Source organism: Caretta caretta, chromosome 7 (assembly GCF_965140235.1).
Source record: "Caretta caretta isolate rCarCar2 chromosome 7, rCarCar1.hap1, whole genome shotgun sequence".
In the NCBI taxonomy this organism is placed as follows: domain Eukaryota; kingdom Metazoa; phylum Chordata; order Testudines; family Cheloniidae; genus Caretta; species Caretta caretta.
In genome coordinates this window covers 29,353,030-29,373,499 of record NC_134212.1, presented here as the reverse complement: position 1 = coordinate 29,373,499, position 20,470 = coordinate 29,353,030, and the positions used below count along the sequence as shown (strand labels likewise).

The 20,470-nt window shown below is 40.8% G+C and overlaps 1 protein-coding gene across 3 annotated transcripts in view; it reads right to left on the bottom strand.

Moving 5' to 3' along the window:
* SUSD3 (sushi domain containing 3) overlaps nucleotides 1-20,470 on the bottom strand; it is a 52,410-nt gene that overhangs the window by 22,840 nt on the left and 9,100 nt on the right. For all 3 annotated transcript variants that reach the window (XR_012669233.1, XM_048858508.2, XM_048858509.2), the window contains exons 2-4: nucleotides 8,339-8,527; nucleotides 6,676-6,823; nucleotides 2,933-3,097 (exon numbers count right to left, since the gene is read on the bottom strand). Coding sequence is in view for 2 of the 3 variants with exons in the window: in XM_048858508.2 (XP_048714465.1) it covers nucleotides 2,933-3,097; nucleotides 6,676-6,823; nucleotides 8,339-8,527 (502 nt within the window). In the remaining variant the exon portion in view is untranslated. The remainder of the gene's footprint in view (nucleotides 1-2,932; nucleotides 3,098-6,675; nucleotides 6,824-8,338; nucleotides 8,528-20,470) is intronic.

Sequence of the window (20,470 nt, the reverse complement as noted above, 5' to 3'; positions counted from 1 at the left end):
AAACTTGATTATCTGAATCCTGATTAACCTGCACTCTGTCATCCAAAGATAGGATACATCTGCCAGTATTTGCTTTCAGCACATTAGGTTTACTAAAAAGAAAAGGAGTACTTGTGGCACCTTAGAGACTAACCAATTTATTTGAGCATAAGCTTTCGTGAGCTACAGCTCACTTCATCGGATGCATACTGTGGAAAGTGTAGAAGATCTTTTATACACACAAAGCATGAAAAAATACCTCCCCCCACCCCACTCTCCTGCTGGCAATAGCTTATCTAAAGTGATCACTCTCCTTACAGTGTGTATGATAATCAAGTTGGGCCATTTCCAGCACAAATCCAGGTTTTCTCACCACCACCACCACCACCCCCACACACAAACCCACTCTCCCACTGGTAATAGCTTGTCTAAAGTGACCACTCTCCTTACAATGTGTATGATAAGATTATCATACACATTGTAAGGAGAGTGATCACTTTAGATAAGCTATTGCCAGCAGGAGAGTAGGGTGGGGGGAGGTATTTTTTCATGCTTTGTGTGTTTAAAAGATCTTCTACACTTTCCACAGTATGCATCCGATGAAGTGAGCTGTAACTCACGAAAGCTTATGCTCAAATAAATTGGTTAGTCTCTAAGGTGCCACAAGTACTCCTTTTCTTTTTGCGAATACAGACTAACACGGCTGTTACTGTGAAACCTGTCATTAAGTTTACTATGTGGAAAGGTTGCAGAGTTCATAAGCCTTCCCAGCCCTTTGTTTTCTTCTGCAAAGTTTATAAACTCTCCACTTTCTTAATGAACTAACAAACTCATTTTCAGACCTTATAAAAGCTGTTTTTCTGAACCTTTGCATGTCCAGTTGACTTGTATATTCCCTGTTACATTCAGTTAAGGAAGGAGGTGCAGTATTTTGTAAATAGAATAAAAGATTTTTCTCCATAGAGTGGCTTAGATAAGAATTTCTAAGGTGCTGGTAGCTCCAATGGAGAAATAACCTTTATATTTAGGAACTGCTGGATTTTACATTTTATTTTAAAACATTCTAAAAGCAGATTGTGTTTTTACCCTGCGTTAACACTCCAGCATACGTAGCTATTCAAAATGACAAATTAGTTCTTAATCCTTTTGAAGAGCTGGTTTAAGAGTATAGTCACCATTATAATTAGCTTTAGAAGTCTTTCTGAACCCCACCAGATCTAAAAATTGATTAAACAGCCATCAGACTTTTGTTTAAATGCACCACTTAAATATAAATTTCTAGCTGTGGAATGGAAGGTGTTTTATAAGCTGTATAAAATTGCTTTCTACAGGTAACCATTACAAATCATAGATATTGCTGTAAGCAAAGTCTGTAAAGTGAGCAGTGAATTAACAGTAAACAGAAACTGTAATGTACTGTATATTGCATATTAGTGCTAAGCGATAGCAAAAGGATAGTTCAGTGAAATGAGACAGAATTATGTGGCTGGCACTAGTGAAACTGAGATTAGACTCTGACACATGGTAATTATCATTTCCCTTCACGTGTCTCTGCTCTTTAGTTTATATCAGTAAAATCGGTGTAACACATCTGCACAAATTCAGAGGTGAGTTTAAGATGTAAATTACACCACCTCTCAGCCCTGTGTGGTCCACCTTGTGACAGTCTGTATCGTCCCTTAGACATATTGGGTGAAATCCTTGCCTCACTGAAGTCAATGGCAAAACTTCCATTGACTTCAGTGAGGCAACGATTTCACCCAATATGTCTAAGGGACCATAAAGACTGTCAATGACTTCCATTGACTTCAATATGGCCAGGATTTCACACACAATTATTGATAGTGTTTGTACTGCAGTAGCACCCAGAGGATCAGGGCCCCACTGTGCTAAGCACATGTACAATAAAAACATATTCCTTACACCATTATTTAGGGACAGGTTGTGATGTTGCTGATGCACACTGAGTGGTACCTCACTCCCCAAATGGTTCTTTTGGCTTGTAGTGCTAATATAGTCTGGCTCCCAGATTAACACCCACTAAAAAACGTGTAGCTTTGACTCCTCCGCTGCCCTGCCAGAAACCATTTAATGCTGTCCAGAGACGCACTATCTTCCACACACATTGGCCGGGAACACCGACCGTCTGGGAGGGGAGCATGCCATGTACAGTGGTTGACTGAGTCTCCTCTGGCCTGAAGCCCAGGAAACCATAAGGCACACAGTTTGCCCTGGTTTAACTAAAGGTATGTTTTTAACCAATGTCATTGAACTAGTGCCAAGCCCTGTATGGACAGGCTTATACCAGTTTCCAGCTGGTTATATTGACTGAGCTCGTGCCTGGAAAGGTACTGACACAGGCTCAAGCCAGGTTTAAACCAATAAGTGCATCCACACAGGTCTTGGCACCAGTTTCACTAAATGGGCTTAAATACACACCTTTAATTAACTTGGTGCAATGTTGCGTGTAGATCAGGCCTAACCCAACGGCGTTGAGGACATGACAGAGAATGGCTATAAGGGCTCAAGGTCATGCTGGTTTTCAAGCTGTCTCAAAATCTTGTCTTTGTGACATTATTAATTCCCACAGAAAACAACCAATAACATGAAACCTTTAGGTCTTGACCCTGCAACGTGTCAAGCGCCCTCAGCTCCCATTGATTATAATGCAAGCAAAGGGCATGCAGCACCCTCCCAGCATGCACAGCACCTCGGAGGCGTGCCCAGCGTCTTGTAGGATGGAGAACACACAGCTTGGGAAACAAACTGCAAACACCATGAACTCAGACCAGCTTGTTGTGTTTGTCTGCAGATTGGTGTTACCCGTAACCAGACAATACACTTACAACGTTTTTTTATTTCTGAGGCAACTTTTCACTAATCCTCCTTCTTCTCACATCTACTCAGGCAAACACATTCAGAAACACAGCGTATTGCATTTTAATCATCTCACCTGCAGAAGCCTTCATTGTCATATGCCAGGTTAGTCCCATCGTCAAATGCTGGTTTATTCCTGAAGTGTTTATTATTGTTGTTATTTCTGCCTTTAAAACCAAAATAAGCAGCTTGCATGTTTTCCAGTTCTTCACTTCTGAGCTGGTACCATAGCTGCATATCCCTGTAAACACAGCTTGGTTAAAATCTACAGCCAGGGCAGACATTGGTACAGTAGTTTAGCGCCTATGATTCAGGAACAGATGACCTTAAAATCATCTCTCCTGAGGAAAGCTCTAACTCACAGGCTTAACTTTAAGCATGCACCTATAACCAGACTTAAGTATGTGCCTTCCTGAAGAGGGATGCTTTCTTCAACTGCAGCTCAAGATAGGATAAATCTTATTCTTGAAAATGTAACCCACTGTAATTGTACTTACTGTAAAAACACATCTGATTCTGGGCAATCCTTTATGGAACACTTAGGATTAGTTCAAAGAAACCTGTAGAAAGGTTGTTATTTTTATTCAAATCTATAGATTTTTAGAATAGTTTTCAGAGTCCTATTGATTTAATCCCTATTAAATTCCAGAGGACGTTCCCATGAGGAATGTAGTGCTTCCTGGGCCTGTTCAGTTTGGGTGTGACAGCAACCCATGCTTTCCCTCCTTGGTCCATGAGATACTTCCCTAAAGTTTAACTTCTAGTAAAAGCCACATAGGGTAGGATCCTGTGTCCCCTCACAGACAAATGCTCATTGACATCAAAGGGAGTTCAGCCTGTCTAAGAACAGCAGGATCTGGCCTTTTAAAAGTGTCACTGTTAAAAAATTGCTGGTACCTTATGGAAAAATGAAAACTGCTTTACTCTGAAAAATATCTGCAGTACCGTCAACTTCATGCATTCAAACAATAAATTAGACCTCAAAAATAATTATTTTTAAGCTGATATCATGAGATTAAAACAAACACATTTGGGGCTTGTTTTATTTACCCTCTGGTGTCTGACCCCTTAGGATACCACTCAGGTCACATTTTCAAGCTTTTCTCCACAACTACAAGGGTTAGAAATGGACTTTTCTTGGTTTTAAAGGAAACCTACGATTCTTACAACATCACATGACTCCAGAAGCTGGGGCTTTAAGGAAAAAGCCACATATCACAAGACTTGTGATTGAATTGTGAGAGTTGGCAACTCTGATTTTGTTTTGCTCAGCCCTTCTTTTTTCAGGATTCAATCCTGCTCCAACTGAAGAAAACGGGAGTGCTGCCCATTGACTTCAGTGGGAATAGGAGTGTGAGGAGCTAAGTTATCACTAAGGATGCTAGGATTTTCTGGGATCTTTGGCCTTTATTTCCTCTCCCCCAACCAGCCCCCAACCTCACTGTGCTAACTTGTATTCCCTCCGAGCATCCTAGCAGCCACTCTCTCCAGGACACGTCATTGCCACTTCAAGCTCAGAGAGAGGGAGGTTTCTATCACGTGCCACCGCCTGCTCTCCCCCCTGTGGGGCTAAGCCACGCAATTTACCCAATGTTCCCAGCTCCTTCCAGCCACTGGAGCAGAGGATGAGCTCAGGGCCTGAACTGAGAGCCCCCTCATGACAGCACAACAGAATGTCATTGGACCAGCCTGAATTCAGTTTACACACATTTTTGGTGATATGGATTAAAAACAGTCAAAGGCAGGAGAGTAGCTAGACGTATGGCTGGGGGAAAGGGGTGGCTGCAGGGGGAGTAGGTAGGCAATGGATGGAGAGGTGGTGGCAACAAACAGAGGATCCAAAAAAGGCAATCATGTTATATTGTGATGATGTACAGTAGCTAGACTTGGTCGAAAATTTTCCAGTGAAACGTTTTTCCATCAGAAAATGCCTATTTGTTGCAAATGAAACATTCCATGGGAACATGTTGATTCTGACAAAAACGTGTTTGGAAAAAAATTGAAAACAAGCATTTTGATAACGGCAAACTTCTCAAAACAAAAAGTTTTGATGTTTCATTTCAAAAGGACTTTTGGCTGAGAACTTGATTTTATTTTATTATAGTATAAACTGATGATATAATAAAAAAATGTTAAAAAGTCAAAATAAAAACAATACCTTGACTGACTCCCCCCCCCCCAAAATTATGTTTAGTGGGAAATTTCAAAAAATTCTTTGCTTTTGTTCTGATTTCAAACAAAACCAAATTTCAACACTGGCGAACTTCCCGCAGAATGGAAATTCCGGTTCCAGCACAGCTCTAGATGCAACTGTACATGGAGGAGCCTGGAGCCAGAGCTGGCCCCATCACCTTGCCCTTCGCTGGCCTCATCTGCCCCATTTTGCTCCTTCTGGGTTTGAATCCAGCAAGGTGAGCAGCAGGAATGGCGGTGGAGACAGTGCAGAGCAGACACCACAATGGGACTTGGTGGACAGGAAGCTGGGCTCTGGGCAGGTGTGAAGGAGTCGGGAGGCCTCAGGCCTGAGTACCACTGAAGATGAATGCAGGTGTGGGAGTGGAATGTACGAGAGAGAGGAAAAGGGGATAGCACCATGATGTCAGCAGTGGCACAGATGCCAACATGCTCACTATCCTGGGCATAGTGGCAGAAGGTGAGATCTGTAATGAGCTAGAGCTGTATGCTCCCAAGAACAACAGGAAATCAGACAGTGCATAAGGCTCTATTTGATCATTCAGGCACTTTTCACACCCTGGGAAGTAGGAAAAGTGGATTCAAATCTCTGCCTGATTCAGAGGAGGAATTTGTGTTGTGAGTCCCTTAATCACCAGCCTGTAGAGTCACTCTCTCTATCTGTGTAAATACTTGAATATTCTTCAGGCCAAAGAGGAACAGCTTCTATAGGGAAGACTGAGACTAGAATCGCCTAAGATCTTCAGCTGAGGAAAGGGAGATAGGAGTTCAAGTCCTTGCTCCAGAGTGAGGATCCAAAACTGGGTCTCCCACATCCCAGGCGTGAGCCCCAACCACTTGGATAAAGGCTATAAAGACACAGACACACACACAGTTTGCCAGCCTGAAACAGATGTTTCTGATTTGTACACAAATTCCAAAGAGTTTCAGAACCAAGCCAAGTATTTTTTCGGTTTGCTGGCCAAGCTGGAAAAGTCAATTATTTGCCCAGCTTGAGCCATGAAGCAAAGTCCTCTCTCTCACCAGCCCTCGTGGGTCACACCTGGGTCACCATTTTAGATCAACTTTCCAGATGGCGGGCATTTTGGTGGCTGACCCTCTGTGAGGTTAATTATCCCAGCAGAAAGAAAAGGAGTACTTGTGGCACCTTAGAGACTAACCAATTTATTTGAGCATGAGCTTTCGTGAGCTACAGCTCACTTCATCGGATGCATACCGTACATACCATACATACATACATATGGATGTATACCAGCAGACTGTACTAAGAAGTAAAGTTACAGCAAAGGGACACAGATAGATAAAAGGAGAGGGAATAATACAGTCCATCCCATCAATGTAAGGACAGGAAGTATGGCCCAGTGGCTAGGACTTGGGTTCAACTCGTTCCTCCATCACAACTTCCTGTGTGACCCTGGGCAAGTCTCTGTGCTTCAGTTTCCCGCCTATAAAATAAGGATACTACTACTTTACAGGGGTGTTGTTAGGATGAATATATTTAAAAAGATAAGGCGGCTCTCAAATACTATGGATATGGGGGCCATGTGAGTAAGATATGTGGCTCTTCCGTCTCTGATGGGTATCTTTGTCAGTTTCACAAGGCTTTCATTGTGGAATGAGACGTACCTTTCAGTTCTCCTCCTTTCGTTTTTCTTAACGCACTTGATGAGACAACAGGTCAAAAAAGCCATAGACATCAGCAGGATGATGGCACAGCTCACAATGGAGGCAATCACTGCTACTTTAAATCCAAAAGCCTCATATTTCGATATGGCTGCAGCAAAGCAAATACAGAAACAGGTTTCCAAAATGAACACCTTATTAAATTTAGCTCTCTCATTTCCATTAAACTGTGCTGAAGTCTACCTGCTTCACACTCTTGCTAATAATAATGCAATGAAAACTTTCATGTTAGTATGCCCTAAGACATTCAGAGACATTTGGCTTCATTTCAAGCTAAGGATGTCTCAAAGGTGGACTATTAAAAAGTCTCTTATTTATAAGTTACTAATTAATTGTTCACAAGTAACTTTGCCAGCGCAATTAATCAAACACGATGCTGCCAGCATTGCAATAACAAAAAAAGCACAACTTTGTCAGTATCTCAAATGCAAATGATGTACCGGAGGTTTTCTGAAATCAAATTTTAACAAGGACTAGAGCTGCAAAAACAAACACTGGAAAGGAAAGAAAAGATTTAAATTAGCCCCTTCTTAGGGGAACGATAGCTCTGTACAATGATATCTTAGGACTGAGAATGGGACAGATCATGGAAGCAGCAGTAAACATGCACGGCTGGACATTGGGGATGTTGTAGGGGTGAGAAAGAAATATCCAAAGGAACGAAGAAGCAGGAGTAGTGTATAGCAAACTATGCCAGTCCAGTTTGAGCACTGATATCGTCTTCTTAAAGCTACTCCTACTTCTTACACTACCCTGACTGCAAGGTTAAGAATTGTTTCTGTTGAATTCCATAGATAGCTTTATACTTTCACAATCTTTAAAACTGAATGTTCTAATTTACTTACTATAATGGAAGCCTCCTAAATCAGATGTAAGTATGGCTCAATTGAAGTAGGAATTCCAGGTGCATGGCAACGTTATTCATCTATTAGGTTAACGTGAGACAAAGTCCCATGCTTCAAACTTGAGGTCTATTTTGAATTTCAAACACACTGAAGTTCACAGGCATTGAGATCCAGAGTTTTGCTTTGGGCCCATTTCTAGTTAAATTATTGTCGTGCGTGTAATAAATAAGGAACAGCACAGAGTGAAAGGCAGCTAATATTGTTGCCTTTCAAGCCCTATTTTTCAATATGATAGCTGCTCCATTCTACTACCCACAGGCAACAGAGTAATTTTACTTTACAAATATCTCCATGTTCTTTGCCGCATGATTCCTCCTGAAAACAATGGAATTAAATAATGCAATATACAGGTATTCTCATTGATCACATCTATACATTTTCCTGACAAACAGCAGCACATTTTGCAGCTATAGAGCCAAATTTATCCCTGGTGTAACTTTACTGAGGTCACTGATATTCGACCAGGCACAAATCTGGCTAAAAGTCTTTCCAGTATAGTTATTCATGATATCTGAATGTGCCCGGAGTGCTATTATAGCCAGTGACAATAGCAATGAATGAAATTCAACATGCCCTCTTCTTTCCACAGAGCTCTGGAATTAATCCCCGTTTCATGCCAAAGCTTCATAGGTTACCCAGGGCAAACAACTTGAGCGTAACCCAGAAGAGGTGTTGAGTAATTCTGGAAGAAGAATCCTTACGTTTGCATGACGGAACTCCAGCAGTCCACTGTGTGCTGTCTCCCTTCCATAAGCAGGTTACGAGTCCCTGTCCCACAAGCAGGTGCTCAGCGGAGCACTGGAATGTTATCACCGTTCCGACGGCGGTGCCATCACCATGAATTATCTGTAGCGTGCCAAGCTGAGGGGGAAAGATTTGGCTACACTGCCCTGCAGATTTAAAAGAACAGAACAAAACAATGCAATGTTAGGGCCAAATCCCAGGTCCACGGAAGTTAAGGGGAGTTTTAATTTTTACTTGAAGAGGATCATGTTTTCACTCAGTATGAGGAAATGGTCAATAAGCAAACAAACTGAGAGACTTCTTTAAAGGTGAAACTCACCTCTCAGCCAAGCACCAACCAATAGGCTAAGCCTCACTTAAACCCTACATTGATAGCTGAAGTGGGATGGATGTAGGTGGTGCATAGACTGTGTTGACTTCCCACACATGGGTGAATTTCATCCTAAATCTTTTGTGAGGTTCTCTATTAAGGACGCTATATTCAAAAAACTATTTTATACTATATTATGCCTTTCTATCAAATTGCTTGCATTCAGATTTTCTTTTGAGGCCTTACTAGTGCCAATTTTGTTTTATTTGCGTGTCAAGAAAGATCTTAGTACCTCAGAGTTTTATGCTAGAATTGATTATCTCTGCTTTTTAAAAACATTTCTCTTTAACTCTGCCCTCTGTAATAACCTCTCCCTTCCCCCTCACTTTTCTCCTTGTACTAAAATCTTTAGTTCACAGTGTTCTCTCTGGAATAACTGAGTGGAAGGTGCTTTGGTGACCTATTTTGGCAGTTAGCTCTATATACTGATTGTTACTGCCATGAAATGCTTCATTTAGCATTTACTGTCCTACTCATTTTTAAATACAAATTAATTGCTCAGTCATTAAGAAAATATACAGCATTCTGATCCAGCTAAAAGACAACAAAACGGAGTGATTTTTCTAGTCTCGTATGTGTGGACTAACATAACCTGGATATCATCGTATGCATCCTTTCATTCATGTTTAGTAAACACCAGTGTTTCTCTTTTTCAGCATTTTCACATCTGAGACTCTGATCCTTCCACTGATTCTCCCAAAAACTTCAGTGGGCATCCACACACACTCAGCAGCAGCTGCGCCACTGGTTGCAACACTGGGGTTTTAACTATTATCATAAAAATAATAAAGGAGGAGGGGAGTTGCTCTTGAACTGTTTATCAGAGAGCAGAGGTTTACAATTACTAAGAACTTTCTTCTTTTCTTCTTTTTATAACTATTTAGGAACTTTTAACAGGTTTACATGTTCATATCAAATCTGTTTTATTTTTATTTTTTAAAAACCCTCTTCCAGTCCCCATATATCTATATCTAGAGAAAGAGAGAGAGAGAGCGCACAAAACCCTGGTCTTATTAGACTTAATGAGAGTTTTGCCACTGAGTTCCAGGGGACCAGGATAGGGCCCTTCTTGGACCTGATTCTTTTTTGGCTTACTTTGGAGCCTTTTCTTAAGGTCCAGCATTCAGCAACAGACTAAGATGTAATTAAATAGTAGATGCCAAATCCTGAATTCCATGGGAATGGCCCACACATGTGAAGATCTTGGCCCTGTGTTTAATTAATGTTGAGCTTCTGATATAAAAACAAAAGACAGGCTGTTCAAAGTTAGATATAACTACCTGCCCTCAATTTATGCCCTTTAATTTGTAATGAAAGGTGCCAGGGCTCAAGCAATTTTTTTACATGCATAACTACTGCAGCAAGCCTAGAGGTGCCAGGGCTATGAACTGCCAAGCCTAGAGGTGCCAGGGCTCAGCCCTGGCACAAATTAAGCATTGATTCCTGACCCGTGATATATGTAGAGTAATTAAATTTTCTGAGCTCCAATTACCTTTCTGGCATTCCTTCTTGAGTTGCGTATTTCAAACATTCCCTTCACTTGAGACTTTAAGACTGTCTAAGTCTTTCTCATCAGCTGATGTGCCACTAAGCCATGTGTATTTCTCTGGTGTGCCCCTGGGTCGTAGTAGCATTATGCCATCTCCTTAGGGAGTATTCCTGGACAGAGCGTACTTGTGAAAATGGCTTCTCTGGACAGTGGCCAGTAAAGAGCAAAGCTTAAAAGTTACAGTGGTTGAGTTTAAACAATATCCTAAAGTTCAGGAGCTGATCTGAAATGTAAACTATTCAAAAGCATCTGATGAAGTGGGTTTTAACCCACAGAAGCTTATGCTCAAATAAATGTGTTAGTCTCTAAGGTGCCACAAGGATGCCTCGTTGTTTTTATTCAGATCTCTGTGGTCTGAAAACTGAGATAGAAATCTTGTCAGATCGGCTCTTTGACAAAACACAGCTTTATTTTGCCCAGGCACCCTATCTTGTGGGATTTCAGAATGCTGAATTCAGGAAATGCAGAGGTTTTTGTTTTGTTGTTCTTTTGGGGGTTGTGGGGGGGGGGGTTTTCAGAGCATTATCCAAATGCACAGATGGGTCTGGGTTTATTCCAATTTGAATTTGGGGATAACTTTCAGGTCAGTTCTTACCGAGAGATGGGCCAAAATCAAAACCCTGGATCAGAACATCCATGAACAGTGACGGAAGTCCAGGTCTAAAGCTGAGCTTTGTGGCTCAGACTCATCTCCAATTTCATCTGAACTATTCCACTCATCCTTATTTTCTCCTCCTCTCCTATATGTTTTTTTCTCTCCTATGTGGATCTAATACCTGCTGATATTAACATGTAATCTTTTTACAGCCATTTCTTGCTGTGACTTTCCTGCCATTTTAACCTTACTCTTCTGTTTCTAAAAAGATGATCATTGCTGTATGTTTCCTGCCCTTTTATTTAGGTAAGCAGATGTTCTATAGCTTTATCCTTTGTATACTCCTCAGGCATGTTCATCTGACTAGATGCATTATCATTAGGAAGTTAAGTTTTATGTGTAGAATATTTGCTACTAAAATGCCTCCTGAAGTAAAACAATTGCCGGATAAACATTTGTGATAGCAAAGTTTGCATCTCGACCTAAAATTTCTGGACATGCAAGTGTCCAGATCTAGGGTTCTGGTATGTGTTTATATCTAGAAAATATGAGCTAAAACAGAACAAACGTTGTTCATGCACCTTCTGGTCTTTGCATCTCCCAGACAACTGAGGATCAGTCCTGTGAGGAATTTGAGACTAATTTGTGGTCTGTACCATTTGTAAGCAGGTCATTGTGAGTACTCAAAATTCATGATGTCTTGGTTAGTTTTGATTGGTCACAAGGTATTATTGCTACTCCCTTAGCTGGTGAGTGCAACTTTTAGAATCTGGTTACCATTACAAATATGAGTTCAAAATTCACTATTTACATTTTCAAATATTAGTTTACTACAAATATTTGCAGTGAAGCAAGCAGAGTGGACACGTTCTTTTTAAAAATTCAAATGGAGTTTTGTTTGTTTGATTTAGTAAGGGGGATTAACCAAACTGCTTGACAAATCTTGCATAACATCTGCCTACACTGTGTATGGTTTTAGCATATGGTATCAGCTCTCATCTTTCAAAAATAGTAGCAATAATCACTCAATTTTAGAAGCAGCCTCAAGCCACAAAATTTGGATCCAGGTTTGAATTTTGAATGCCCTAATGTTCACAACATTTGGAATTTTGTGTCAGCTCTTCGGAGAGTGAGAGGTCATTTACAAACATTCATTTCTCTGTTTGAAGTCATGTTTAGAGCATTCTCAGGGTGTTCAGATCCTGCATTTTGGTTTAGGTATGGGGCCATTAAACTTGTTCAACAGTACAAAAGAATGGCATTATCCACAATAAATAAACAGATCACTTCACATGATCAACAGATCAACATCCCAGAATGAAAGCTATTGAAATGTGGCATAATCTGTAAACTTTAATTTACTCAAAGCAGGTTTTTTTCAGAAGTAGACAAGCATATAATTTCCAGACACTGAAAAATAAATAATATGAAATGGTTAAAAACAAACAAACAAACAAAAAATGAAGATAAAATAATACAAAAATTCCTCCCATGGCTTGGTAAGATTATCTGTATAGCAGTATCAATTTGTCAGAGATAGTTACCAAGCACACTTTGGATTTTTATTTTACTGATAAGAGAAAAAACTTGAAATGGCACTGTATTATACAGAAAAATAGAAGAAACAGCAGACAAAAAGCTAATCCTTTGAAAAGGCACAAGTTGATCATTGCTGACCAGTGATTCAGAAGTAGGAAGATCCTTGGCTTTCTCATTATCCCTATTACTCATGTAAACCTAGCTGTGCCATTTCTTATTGCTTGACTTTTCATGAAACTAAGACATAACGCAATAGCCAGATGCCAGTAAGAACTAGAACCCCGGCTCACTAAACCATTATGCCAGTAAATAGGCTGATACTATTCCTGCAGGCAAATGTTTCAACAAAATGCATTCTGAAAATTTATATCCTGAAGTCACAAACACCTACTGACCCTCCATGAGGCCCTCAGAGAAGAAGAGAGTGGCGATATCCACACATAGGCAGCACTCATGACAGTATTTTCCCTTTACATCATGATAGCAGCCAAAGACCCCCCATGAGGGTTGGGGTCCCAATTGCACTTGGCACTGCACCCATACATGGGAACTCAGTCCCTGCTCTCAAGAGCTTACATTCTAACTCAGGCACTTACACAGCTTTTCACGAAATCAGTGTTAAACATGACACCTACAAAGCTATAAAATTAACAGGAAAGTTTGGCCATTCAGGACTTGCACCAGTGGAGAGCACTTTAAGAGCTTCTGAGCTGTGCTATAGCCATCTAGAAGCGTGTTGCCTGTCAAGTCTTGTTATTGCTTAATTATATAATAATGACTTGCTCCAACAGTTTCTAATAAAAGCACGTCAGCAATCTCGACAGCTGAATGGCCCGGCATTTCTTGCCTATGATATGGTTTTGTACGTGTCATGTTTAAAACTAAGTACCTGAAAAGCAATAAAGAAAAGTAGCAGCGCATTCAATAGAATGGGCAAGGGTTGATAATGGCTCAAAGCCAACAATACTACACAAATATTTGTGAAATCATTTCCTTAGCTTGAGCTCTATATTCAATGACATGAACACATTCTGATTTTAAGCAAATGCTTGAATATGCACAGGTTTACATGACAGAGAAGCAGAGTAGTCCAGGGAATGGGGCACTGAAAGGATAGGACAACTGGGTTCCATGCCTGGCCTTGACACTAACCAGCTGTGTGACCTTAGGCAAGTCACTTCATCTCTCAGTGACTCCATTTCTACCACCCTTTGTCTTGTCTATATTAGCCCTGATCCTGCAACGTGTAAGCTGCAGATTCTATAGGCCAGGCTCCCCTGTCAGACTACATCTCCCATGGTGCACCATGGCCAGGCCTCTCCTCACTAGGAGGGGAGACTGCGGTGCATCATGAGAAATGTGGTCAAACCAAGGAGCCCATCCTGTAGAGGAGAATAGGAGCATGACGCATCTGAACTACAACTCCCATTAGGCACCATGGCAACATTTCCAAACCAAAATATTTCAGTTTCTGGACTAAATATTTTAGTTTTCAATTTTTCTCTGAAAAGCTGCCATTGTTGCCAGGAAAAAAAATCCATTTTCCAACCAGCTGTAATTGTTAGGCCAATGTTGAGCACTCCTGAAAATCCCACCTTTAAAATTTGTTCTATCACTGACATTCTTTGACAGGGTTAACTGGCACAGTGAATAGGTGGGAAGCTGTAGTCCTGATATATCTTGATTTTAGTAAGGCTTTTGACACCATCTCACGTGATATTTTCAGAAACATATTAGGAAACTTAGGTCTAGATCAGGGGTAGGCAAACTTTTTGGCCTGAGGGCCCCATCTGGGTATGGAAATTGTATGGCAGGCCATGAATGCTCATGAAATTGGGGGTTGGGGTGTGGGCTCTGGGCTGGGGCTAGAGATGAGGATTTGGGGCTGCAGGGGGGTGCCCCAGGCTGGGACCGAGGCATTTGGAGGGCGGGAGAGGGATCAGGGCTGGGGCAGGGAGCTGGGGCCTAGGAGGGGGTCAGGGGTGCAGGCTCCAGGCAGCGCTTCCCTCAGGCAGCTCTTGGAAGTAGCAGCATGTCCTCCCTCCAGCTTCTATGCAGAGGCATGGCCAGGCAGCTCTGTGTGTTGCCCCATCTGCAGGCGCTGCCCCTGCAGCTCCCATTGGCCAAGGTTCCCGGCCAATGGGAGCTGTGGGGGCTGTGCTTGGGGCAGGGGAGGCAGCGTGTGGAGCCCCCTGACTGCCCCTATGCTTAGGAGCCAGAGGAGGGACATGCCGCTGCTTCTGGGAGCATGCAGAGCCACAGAACTCATGGAGCAGGGCCAACCCCAATCCTGCTCCCCAGCCGGAGCCTGAGGGCTGAATTAAAATGTCTGAAGGGCTGGATGCGGCCCCTAGGCCATAGTTTGCCCACCCCTGGTCTAGATGAAATTACTATAAGGTGTGTGGCAAAACTGGCTGAGAAAACATACTCAAAGAGTAGTTATCAATGGTTTGCTGTCAAACTGGGGTATGTATCTAGTGGGCTCCCAGAGGGGTCTGTCCTTTGTCCAGTTCTATTGAATATTTTAAATAATGACTTGGAAAATTGAACATGTTTATAAAATTTGTGGATGACACCAAGTGGGGAGGGGTTGCAAGCACTTTGGAGGACAGGATTAGAATTCAAAATAACCTTGACAAACTGGAGAACTGGTCTGAAATCAACAAGATGAAATTCAATAAAGTACAAAATACTGCACTCAGGGAAAAAAATCAAATGCACATCTACAAAATGGGGAATAACTGACTATATAGTAGTACTGCTGAAAAAGATCTGGGGTTACAGTGGATCACAAACTGAATATGAATCAATGATGTGATGCAGTTGTGAAAAAGCTAATATCATCCTAAGGTGTATTAACAGGAGTGTCATATATAAGACCCAGGAGGTAACTGTCCTTTTCTACTTGGCACTGATGAGACCTCAGTTGGAGTACTGTGTCCAGTTCTCGGTGCCACACTTTAGAAAAGATGTGGATAACTTGGAGAGAGTCCAGAGGAAAGCAATCAATTGATAAAAGGTCGGAAAACCAGACCTGTGAGGAAAGGTTAAAAAAAAACCTGGGGATGTTTAGTCTTGAGAAAAGAAGACTGAGAGGGACCAGATAACTCTTTTCAAATATGTTAAGGACTGTTACAAAGAGGACTATGATCAATTGTTCTCTGCATCCACTGACGGTAGTACAAAAACTGTAAGGGGCTTAATTTGCAGCAAGGGAGATTTAGGTTAGATATTAAGAAAAAACTTTTAACTAGAAGGATAATTAAACTCTGGAATAGGCTTCCAAGGGAGGTTTTGGAATCCCCATCATTAGAGGTTTTAAGAACAGGCTAGACAAACACCTGTCATGAACAGTCTAGGTATACTTGGTCCTGCCTCAGCATGGGAAGCTGTACTGGATGACCTCTCAATGCCCCTTCCCATTCTACATTTCGATGATTCTATATCCTGCAGTTCTCCCTTTTTGCATTGCCTGAAGGGTATATTAATCCACAAGAAGTCCAAACTATACATCACGAAAAATGCTGGATGGGTTTGACTGACAATATATGTGATTCTCCCTACTTTGAATATGAGGAATATGTCAAATCTGTGTAAGCTGATTCTTCCTCATGTCTCTTAGATTACTTTTTTTAAAGTGGATTTGCTCTGGTCACTGTACCGCACTCCACGATTGATTTTCCCCCCAGTTTACATCAAAGCAAAGTTATTCTGGTCCATAAATCTCACTTTGAGATCTAATGAAGAGAGATGTAGTGAGTATTTTTTCTAATAAAGAACTAATTGATAAAAATAATCAAATGAAAAACAAGATATTTAAAGAGGTCTCTGGTAAAGTAAATGCCAAGTTTTTTTCTGCACTTTATTAGTACATTTACCAACAGTATTAAAACCATAAGCTACAATACCTCAGAGAAGTAAATGTATGACTTCATTAGCCAGCATGGAAATGCTTCATCAACCTAGAAGCATTCATTTACTTACCTCTTCACTGCTATTTCTCTGTTTAAAAATATAATCAGCTGTGGAATTCACCAGAATTATGCCTGTAAGCAAACCATTCACAAATAAAAATTACTTGTGAAAGTGATGTCAACTGTTGTTTTTGTGACTAACTTATTTAGTAAATGGATCAATTATTTCTGTAGTGACTCTGTCTTCCCCTTTTGCCTCTGGGTGTCATTTAATCCTGTAATTGATTTCTGATCACTCCATTCCATTATAAAGGACATAAGGTAAGAAATAACATACGTGCTCTACTAAATATACAACCTGAGTCTTAGTCTCCAAAATGGAGAGCTTAAACAGGATAAAATTAAGAGTATTTTAAAACAGGAGTATTACTGGCTCTCTCGTCAGAATTTTAAGAAACTCAATCTATCAAATACTGTAAAGCACACACAATGACCAGGCAGACAGGCATGCCACCTAACAGAACAAAACCAGCACACAATAAATAAACCATTCTGGACAGGTAGGGCCAGTCCTGCAGTCCTTTCTAGGCAATGTAGGATCAAGTTTTAGATGCTACTTTGAAAGCCCAATCAGGATTGATTTTTGTGTCACTGACAAGAGCATTATCAATGTTTACAAAAAAGAAAAACACATATAACTGTTTCTAAAATACCACATGCTGCCAAAGAGGGGCCTGAACCAACTCCCTGGCTCTGAACACCTGTGAACTTTGGAGAGGTTTTGGATCTGGCTTCACTAGCTGGCATCTATCTTTATAAAAGATATGAAACAAAACCACTCATGCAAACAGTGAAACTATGGGTCTATATCTGGGCAACACCAAATCGAGTTTGGATCTGGAATTTGCAGCTCAGGTACATCACTCAATACAACTTCCTTTCTCACCAAGGAATAATAAAAATGGAGGAGAGAAAAAAGGGTAATTCCTTCTGCTGGGCCAACTTCCCTTTGGCCCTTTTTTATGGCCCCCTAGTTCATCATTTCATCTTTTTCCATTGAATAAAGGTACAAAGATCTTAGTGAACAACCATAAAAAGGTAACTAAATGTAATCAAATTACTCACTGCTCTCTTAAATATTCTACATAGCATCCTTTCATCTGCAGCTGATCTTGACACTCACATCATCCGCTCTGACACTAAAGTCATTGTGTCACATTAGCATTGCTTCAGGATCACCCTGTCTCTTCTTAACCAGATTTTGTGAGGCCGGGAAATAGCCTCTCTGGCAGCAATTTCATTTATTAGACAGAAAGCTGGTGAAGTCTGTAGTTTTATACCTAAAATATTTTCAGCTTCCATCATTATTTTTTCCCAGTGCTCATGAATAACATTTAATTCATTAAACATGTGCAGCCAACCACAGGATTTTTGCAGACAGTCCAAAATGATAGGTTAACCAGAAGCCATATTTTGTAATTGAAACAATGACAACAGGAAATGTTAAAATTTTCCCTTATCCATAAGAAATTTCATGTACTATCTTGGGATAATGTTCAAAACGTCTTGGGTCATCATGCAAGAGCTGCATGAAAACTGTCACCAAAAGAAGCCACATCTATAGTACATTTGTGATTGTTTCATGACAATTCAGATTTTAGTCTCCAGTTTAACATCTTGCTGACATGCAGATCAAATCTCCACGGAGGGAAAAAAAAAGCTCTTCATAGTGATTCTGACTTTTGTGACTCTCTCATAAGGCCTATATAAGAGCCTCGGGTATAATAGAACTAGTAATCTTTTATGAGGTCAAAACCTTTAAATCACATTGCTCTATCTTATAAAGAGAGAAGACTATGAATAGCATAGGCGTGAACATTCCTTTTATTAATTGTTAAGTATCAACTCTTTGTGTGGTGCTTTACCAGCCACAAAAATTAAGGCAGTCCCTGCCCAAAATGATGACCACATGAAACAAAAAGGCAAGTGCTCAAAATGGAGATAGGAGCTATTGTTGGAAGACATCAAACAGAAAATTGCATATGCATTGCTGATTGGCAAAAAGCTTTCAGGAGCCAGCCCACGCCAGTCCACGTGGTAGAACACAATGGTTCGAGCTAGTCAAAACATTTTTGCAAAATGGTTTTTCATTGAAAGATGTGGCTTTGCTGAAGCCAAAACATTTTGTGGTGGTGTATCGATTTTTGGATAGGAACAGGAAGGTTTCTGAGGTCCCAGGTGGACTCTGGTTACTAAGAGAGGAGAGACCCAGGCTGAAATTCTGACTATTCAAATCTGAAAACAGGATGTTTCAAGACAATTCTGTTTTAGGGAAATGTTTGAACGCTTTTGGTTTTGTATGAAATCAAATTCCAAAACCTCGAAAACTGTTATGAAGTGGAATTGTTCTCCAGCTCTAATAACAATACAGTGTCAGCAATGGGGCAAGACCAGTTTGCTGTGAAAGCTATCAGGCTTTGCTTTTCACTCCACAGCTACTCAAACCCTCTAAGGGGCACCACAAAATGTTTGTGGCGGGGGTGGGGGAGGTGCTGGAAAAGGGCAGGAGGTTTGGGGTTTTGTTTTGTTTTTTGCAAAACAGGTAAAAAGGAGATCTCCTTCCCTGTTCCCCATCCTTGGGCCCAGTGGTAAGAATTTTTCATATGGCTCTGATAGTGAAGATTTATTAACACTTGATCACCAGGGCAATTTACAGAGCAGGCTGCCAATGGGGATGGTAGCAGGATATGTGCTGCAGATAGTTAATGTATTAACATATATTAGAACCTATAATGTTGGGGCAGATTTTTATTTTATTTTACTTATGTGAATTGCCGCCCACGTTATAGCAGCTTTATAAATTCTATGAAATTCTGTAAAATTGGCAAACCTTTCCAGTATCCTTATGAACGTTTTGCAAAGACAAAACTATAATTTTTTACCCATATTTAGCTATCCCTCTGAATGCCTCAGTAAATTAATCTTTGACCAGTTTTACTGTCTCTGAAAACAAACCAGCAACCTTTTTTTAATAGCCCCCCACCCCTTTTTTAATAGTTAAAAATATAAACAATCTGTTTCTATCAGTAGCTGAACATTACAGTATGTCCAAAGAAGGTCAGAAAAGATGTAGTTTTCTGTTTTTGCTTCAGATAGAGATTGCCTTCATAAATTACCCAGGGTTTCAAACCCAGCATGGCTTACTGAGATAAACTACTAAATATGCACAGGTGGGTTGGTCCAGCAGATATCTGATCAGAAAATGCTGTTTTAAAAAAGCTGCTCTATTCATCAGTCTTCCTTATATTGCACTATATCATGCTGTGTTAGCCCAAAACACAGTAACGCAGCCCCATAAACTAGACCTGGCCTGTAGAAAGTGTCTGGCTGAAAGAAGAAAAGGCTTTAATTGTAAACCAAGCACAATATTATCCATAATACTCTTGAGTATATTACACAGACCCACACATATATATAATTGATGTGCCCTGCTAATCCTCTAGGGATAAAGCAGTGGGAGCAATGAGCTGATCAGATATGAGGGACTGAGGATTTAAGGTACGCAGTAGCCCTGGGGGAGAGGCAGAAGAACAGAAAACAGTTATCTGAGCACACATGATGGAGAAATGAATAAAAAATATGTTACTATAACAATATCAGGATGTTTGCCATGTTTTCATTGGCTTCAATGGTTCATTTAATTTGCAATGTAAGTGGGGGGATTCAAATGCTGCCTGCAAAAGCTCTCTGATGAGGAAGAAAAGAGAGCCTGATCCTAAACCCAGAACAGACTATTATTCACCGGGATTCTTTGTAGTACATATATATGAGGGGACAGATTCACTTGCCTGCTCTGTTACCTTTATAAAGGGAATGGAGATCCAGCTAGCACAGAGTCAGAGTAGCTGCCTCCGAGGCCTCACTCCCAACAGGCTTAATTGCAGGATCCTGTTGTGGGCAGGGAAGGGTAGTCTCCAGCTGATGACCCCCTTCCTTACAACTGAACTGAGCACGGTAGAGAACCTGGCTTCAGAGCTTTAATCTGCATTTGACATATTATGAGTCAGACCCCCGGCTGGTATAAACCAGTGTAGCTAGACTGGATTTCAATGAAGCAACACC